Source organism: Gadus chalcogrammus, chromosome 3, assembly GCF_026213295.1.
Source record: "Gadus chalcogrammus isolate NIFS_2021 chromosome 3, NIFS_Gcha_1.0, whole genome shotgun sequence".
NCBI lineage: Eukaryota > Metazoa > Chordata > Actinopteri > Gadiformes > Gadidae > Gadus > Gadus chalcogrammus.
Genome location: NC_079414.1, coordinates 5,437,006 through 5,443,841, shown reverse-complemented (window position 1 = coordinate 5,443,841; position 6,836 = coordinate 5,437,006). Strand labels below are relative to the sequence as shown.

The window sequence follows — 6,836 nt, the reverse complement described above, 5'->3', positions numbered from 1 at the left end:
ACACACACACACACACACACACACACACACACACACACACACACACACACACACACACACACACACCCACGCATAAATACATAGGTCAAGTGTCAGAGGTCATGTTGTGTCTGGAGAGGATTTACTCTTTTACCTTGATTTCTCGCTTCGTCTCTCAGTCTTCCACTCACACACGCACATACACACACGCACACATACACACACGCAAACCACCAAAACACTCTCACCAAAACACTCAGCCCACTTACCACCACAGTCAAGACATTGGCTGCTAATCACAGGGCTACTTGACAGACCCATTTTTCATGAATATTGAGCCAGGGTTTAGCTATCTAGTTATTTCATGAAGTAAGGAGAAATATCTGTTTAAAACAAAGTGATTAGAAACAGAAATTGAGTTGCTCCTGGAAGATGCATTATTTTATTACTCGCCTAGTCATTCCCTAAATTTGTCTTTCGTTTTGAATGTGTATGCCATTTCGCTCTTGTTATTTTCTAGGTAACAATGTCATATGTAATGATAGGACAACAATGTATTCAGCAAGAAAATTAGAAATTTGATGGGAAAAGGGATGTGTGTATGAACAAACTAAATCACCTCAATGGTTTATTAATAGTATACATAAGTATGTATTTGTGATTATTTACATGAATTTACCTAGAGATGGTTTTGATGTTTTGGCTACATAGATTTTTCTTTATTTGTCCATCGTCCAAGGTTTTACTTGTTAAATATTATTGATGTTGATTGTTGCTGATCAATGAAGTGAAGACCGGAAAAACAGCTCAGCTTGGTATATTTTAACAACTAGGCTACTATAATATTAAAATGGTGATGAATGATAATGGTATGATCTTAGTTCCAAGGCTTTTGTGGCGGGTGTCAGGCTGAAGGGGTGCTGGGGTACACAACACAACATCAGCTTGGCTCTGGGCTAAGGCTCCAGAAATGTCATCATGGCTTGTACTGAATAACTTCATGGGACCAAACCCATTTGTTTATGACATTGTTTTGTAGCTGGATGATAACCTGGACTATACATTCTATATATTCATGACTTGACTTGGTTTGCTTTTCATAGGATATAAAATGTCAGCGGTTTTATGTGCGTTTGTTTTTGGACTAGAACCCAATATAATCATATAGTTAAACATAAGGTACAGTACGTTACATTAAACATTTCACTGGTATTTTAAATTCAACAACTACCTTATCAAAGCCTGACTAGGCCTTGATAATGACATTAATAATACAAATAGTCAGCAAAATAACTGTAAAACTTGTGCCGTTTATTATAACAGCAGGGAGTTCAGAAGTAAATTAACAACATAGGCATAAGAACCATGGTCTTAGTGTAATTTGATTAATCATAAAAAAATTGCAGTATTACATTTTGTACAGTGATGTCAAAGTCTGGTTATTCCCACCGATTTAAATCTTTTACAGAGTCGAACAATTTGCTATGCTTCATTAATTTCTGTGTTGTTCGAGGTTACCTGATGGAGCAAGGGCTTCATGCTCACTAAAACGTTAGATTGACGAGATGCTACAACAGTGCTGCTACAGCGGCCAGAAACCTCCTTCGTAAGTGAGACCTTTCTGATCGGGACCATCTCCCCCCCACCCCCCCTACTTTTGGTTATTCTTCTGGCCAATGTGAGTGAGCAGATTCTGTGCATTGATGAATCTTTATTGCTTCCCTGGCTCCGCTTTCAGGGTGAGCACACGTCGTCATGAATCAATCAGCAGCCTTCGTATTCAAGTGCAACATCAAAGACTTCTCCTGGGCGCTCCTTTACATACTTGGATATGAAAAGCCATATTTCATGACACTTGGGGCTTTGGACATCCAATAGTCATCATATTCACAGAGAGTGACTCACACTTTGTCCCGTATGCGGCCTTACGACAGGTGCACGTTTTCACAGTGTGTTGGTGGATTTTCAGGGTTGGGGTTAGGGTTAGGGTCTTCAAAACCTTTTCTCTTGATTTTTGTATTTATACACAAAAAAAATAGTTCAAATTGTGCTTGTTAGCATTGATACATTCTTACCTATGGTGGAACTCAATCACCAGTCTCTATTCTTCAGTGCATTATAGAACATGGGCTGCAATTGGATGTCTGACAGTAAAGTGGGCTGTACTAGGCAGCTACATGGCCAATCAAGTAAATGTTGTCATAGAGATGCCCCACAAAGTCATCTGAAACGTTGTGGGCTGCGCGTCGCGTGTTTCTGATGAACTCCCTCTTGGACATTTTGTTTTTGACGTGGGGGCTCGTCAGGTCGATGGACAGCAGGATCAGACTGTAGCACAGGACGTAGACCGCATCTGAGAGGAGAAGGGAGAACAAATCAACAAAACTGACCATAGTGCATAAAACGGCTTCAACACTGCATAAAGTACAAGGCAGTAAAGCGAACATATGCTCAGACATCAAGGTTAACGTGTGGTGCAGAGGCCAGTCCATAGGGACTGTTGGTACTGACCGGGGCTGAGGCCAAGCTCTCGAACGAGGGCCGGGTTACAAGTGCAAAACCTCTGGCTGAATTTAATGATGAGGGTCTCCAGGTACTCCCCCCGTTCCTCGGGGGCATGGATGTGCCTGAAGAAACCTCTCAGGGCGTTGGGCAGGAACTGGTTGCTGAAGTTGTGCAGGGTGACCAGCTCGTCCAGGACGTCCCGTCTGATTACAGAAGCAAAAGCAGGAACACAATCACAGCAGAAATTAATGTTCAATGAGAAGGAGCACGGATTCTACCACAGATGCTGACCCTATGATACACTTACATACCATCGAATACAAATAAAAAGTGAATTACCATACTTATAAATAGTGAAAGTGAAGTTGGGGTGTCATATAATTTGAGCATTTCAAAAATAAAACTGGTAAGCCTTCTCCTTTCTCACAGAATACATGTATGTGTATTATGTGTGCTGGCACCTTTCATCGAGGTACATCCTCAGCATCTTACAGTTGAGCCGTCGGGTATAGAAGATAAACTTAGCGAGCTCCATGGGATGGTCCACCAGGATTCCTTTAGACATGAAATAACTGATCCCCTGCGAGGCAAAACACAGACAGGGAGAGAGATGGAGAGAGAGCAGGGCTATCATGTGTCTTTTAAATTGAGGTCTAAAGTAGCCATAATCTTGCTCATGATCCAGATCGCACACAGGCTTACACACACACACCCGCGCACACACGGACACACCCAGGTGCGTGCATGCTTGCATTTGCACACAAACATAAACTTGGATTGTTAATGCTCCTAATGTGTGACAAAGAGTCTTCAATAGTGATAATGAGGCATAACATTGGAGTGACATCATCACATTTAACCTAATACATGTGACGATTCATCCTCCCCTTCACACACACACACACACACACACACACACACACACACACACACACACACACACACACACACACACACACACACACACACACACACACACACACACACACACACACACACACTCACACTCACACTCTTGCCTTGTTATCACTAGGAACACAGGCCAAGGGTTAACCCTTTGGAGTTACCAGGTATGTGTGTGTATGTGTGGTGTGCGTGTGTGTGCGTGTGTTTGTGTGTGTTTGTGTGTGTTTTTCAAAAATTCCCAAAAGATACTGATTTTGTCACTGAAGGTTATTTCAACTTGTAGCTATTGGTGTACTTTGCAAAATATCTGTTATATCATACAGCCTACTCTTTATTGCAATTAGCCTAATAGTCAACCAAATACAGAATAAAATATATAGGGCCTTAAAGGACATTGCTAATTAAAAGCTTCAGCCTCATTACAATGTGTATGTATGTTTGTATGTATGTGTGGTGCATGCAGTGTAAAACCTCATGAGCATTGCCATTGAATGTCAGACTGCCTTCATCCAGCTGCAAGTAGAGTCTCCTGTATGAAAAGCCACTGGGTAGCCTCCTGTTATAGATGGAACAGTGACCCCATGTGGACTTGCACAGCCTGGGAGAGACACACAAACGAAGTGCAGAAAAGCAACATGTTAAATTTGATTTGTTCTTTTTTACTCTAGAAATAAATCACCCATTTTTTATTAAAGATAAATTATATTAATGACGATGACATGAAAATGTTTGTATCATATAATATCAATACATAAAGCTATGAGCAATACATCTTAACAGCTTTAACATATCTGGTTAATTATAACTGATTCTTTGGCCGATGATGAGTGAATTTAAAAAAATGAGGCGAATGAGCATGAGTCTTACCCCTGCCAAAGATATTCATCATGGCCCAGGTCCTGCCAAACACAGCCTGCCAGGCACAGGTCAGTAGCGTTAAGATAAGACAGGATGGTGATGCTTAGTTCTGGCGGGAGCATCTCCAAATCTATAAACCTGTGCTGGGCCCTTCCTGTCAATAGATACGCAGAAATTAAGATAAGTCAAGATCAAAAGATACATCTTTAGTGATTATTTATATGTAGAGACAAGTAATAGAAACATTTAAACGGTACCCTTTTGTGTTAGGAATAACTAAATTGAGTTTAGCAGCATAAGAGCCCGGGTTGATGTCAAAGCAGAGACAAAGCTATGAGGTTAAACCAGTGCTCTGTCTTGGAAAAGACCAAAAGTCTAAAGTTGAGTTATTCTCTTAGGGTGAATATATCGATTATTACTAAAATTTAAATGTAATGCTGGTTTGTTCATACCACCCCTCCTGAGTAACTGATAGATATCAGTCCCAAGTCCATGGCAGTGTTGGGGGGGCCTGCTTTGGGGGCCTCCTTCTCTTGTGGCTGTATAAAAAAAGCATACAAAAGGATTCATTATTGAATATACACCCTCCCCACAATCATGTCACATGATTTTATTATTCCAACCATTGAAATTAAACTTTTCATATTACCCTAATAGGCATAACTAATGAAAAGAGAACAGAGGGCTTATAAGTTTCTGTATTGGTACGGTTTCTTTGTGTCCAACATATTATGCTGTTTGTTAGTTTAAGCATTGTATCCAGATCAGGGTTAGGCTCTGGGCGCTGTACAACCATTTATGTCTGCTACTTATTTGACCCAATACAGTAGCATTCAGACCACAGTATGAACAGTTACATGAACAGAGAGCACTACGTCCATGTCAAGCAAAACTGCGATATACATGGCAAATGAGGCACAATTGGGTTATGCCTATTATACATATTGGGCTTAGAAGGAACATTTTGAAATACACGGTACACACAGAGAAACGATGTATTTAAATGGTCCCCCCCTTCATAACACCAGTGTTAGTGAGAAACATGTGCATTGCCTTGTTCCCCAGCTCTCTGCTGCTCTCTGTTTGCCAGGTGGTCCACTAACTCCTCCTGTAGCTGCTGCTGTTGTCCTGCGTCCAGTGGCAGCCTCCACAACGCCTGGCCCATCTGTGGACATCACAACCACCCCGGGAAATCCCACCGTCAGCAATCATCTGAATAATATCTGGTCTAGTTCTGAACAGTTACGTTGCTATAAAATGTCCCCGGGGAGGTCACCTAGTTCTGACCTCCCAAAAGCCAAATGTAGACCATAGTAAACATTAGAGATGAACAGATATCTCTCCCATGCCATGATGGTCCAGATTAAACTAACAAGGCAGACCACCCGAGCCAAGTTAAACCTATCTCTAAGAAAAACCTTAATGCATCTATATCTAACCTAATACCTGAACTTAACAATCTTTCACTTAATACCTAAACTTAACCCCCTCTAGCCTAACACCTAAAACGAACCATTCCTTAGTACCTAATACCGTAATGTAACCACCTCTAACCTCAAATCTAAACTAACCATCTCTAATTTAACACCAAAACTAAACATCTCTAACCTCATACCTAAACTAACCATCTCTAATCTCATACCTAAACTTAACCATCTCTAACCTAATACCTAAAACCAACCATTTCCAACCTCATACCTAAACATAACTCTCTAAGATAAAACATAAACATTACCATCTCTAACATGTACCTAAATGTAACCATCTATAAACTAATACCTAAACTCAACCATCTCTAACCTCATACCGAAATGAACCTCATACCTAAACTTGACCATCTCTAACCTATTACCTTATCTTTCTTAACCATCTGTAACATTGTTATACCATAACTTAACCATTTATAATCTTAAACCTTAGACAAGCCTTCTCCATAATACCTTAACTCAACTATCTCTATCCTACCACATAAACTTCACCAGCTCAGCTCTGTCCGTTCAGACAGAATAGTCCTTTGCATAGTCTCTCAGGTAGGGCACCCTGCGTTGTAAACAGTGATGTTGGAAGTATCACCTAGCATGCTTGTATTTTTGACCCGTAGTCCCCGCCTCAACTCCTCTACTATTGGTCCAAGAGAAATTAACCATTGAACTAAGTCAGCGATTTGCTGAAAATCCTATCCATCATAAACTCACCAGGATAGCAAACGAAGCTAGTTTTGAACAGTGCTTTACAGCACTCTATACGTATTGCGTATTCTATTTATTAGTTCATACGATCCAAAGCCATAACGACACTTACCTGGGTTTTAGTGATTTAATTAATCCCTCCGCCGCCCCGACTGTCAACATCGACAGCGGGGAATAACGAGTGTAAACAGAAACAGTAGTTTGGTATTAGGCTCAGAGTGTGTCGGTCGTACAGTACTGCTGTTTTTATCCTGACTCCTCCTCTTTTAGATCCAATCTAAAAACATAATGTGTGTGTGTGTGCGTGTGTGTGTGTGTGTGTGTGTGTAACAGTAAAGACACACACACACACACACACACACACACACACACACACACACACACACACACACACACACA

General features: G+C 40.9%; 1 protein-coding gene across 2 annotated transcripts; it reads right to left on the bottom strand.

Annotated features, from left to right (window-relative positions):
* Positions 1-390: 390 nt before the first annotated feature.
* fbxo8 (F-box protein 8) lies at positions 391-6,706 on the bottom strand. 2 transcript variants are annotated; one of them, XM_056587190.1, is made up of 8 exons: positions 6,214-6,531; positions 5,302-5,413; positions 4,701-4,787; positions 4,258-4,402; positions 3,862-3,988; positions 2,946-3,064; positions 2,491-2,687; positions 391-2,332 (listed from the first exon to the last, which is right to left on the bottom strand). In XM_056587190.1, the coding sequence occupies exons 2-8, from the start codon at positions 5,411-5,413 to the stop codon at positions 2,145-2,147; spliced, it is 975 nt and encodes a 324-aa protein (XP_056443165.1). In that variant the 5' UTR covers positions 6,214-6,531; the 3' UTR covers positions 391-2,144. The 2 variants fall into 2 exon arrangements, with proteins under 2 accessions (XP_056443165.1, XP_056443164.1); XM_056587189.1 differs by lacking the exon at positions 6,214-6,531 and adding an exon at positions 6,550-6,706 and having other exon boundaries at positions 392-2,332.
* Positions 6,707-6,836: the final 130 nt, after the last annotated feature.

Excerpts from the sequence above, each read along its gene's own strand:
- fbxo8 (XM_056587189.1), bottom strand. The coding sequence starts at position 5,413 with ATGGGCCAGGCGTTGTGGAGGCTGCCACTGGACGCAGGACAACAGCAG. Across the intron at positions 4,788-5,301 it reads GCAGAGAGCTGGGGAACAAG|CCACAAGAGAAGGAGGCCCC; the intron begins GCAATGCACATG and ends TTTTTTATACAG. Across the intron at positions 3,065-3,861 it reads TCAATGGCAATGCTCATGAG|GGGATCAGTTATTTCATGTC; the intron begins GTTTTACACTGC and ends TTTGCCTCGCAG.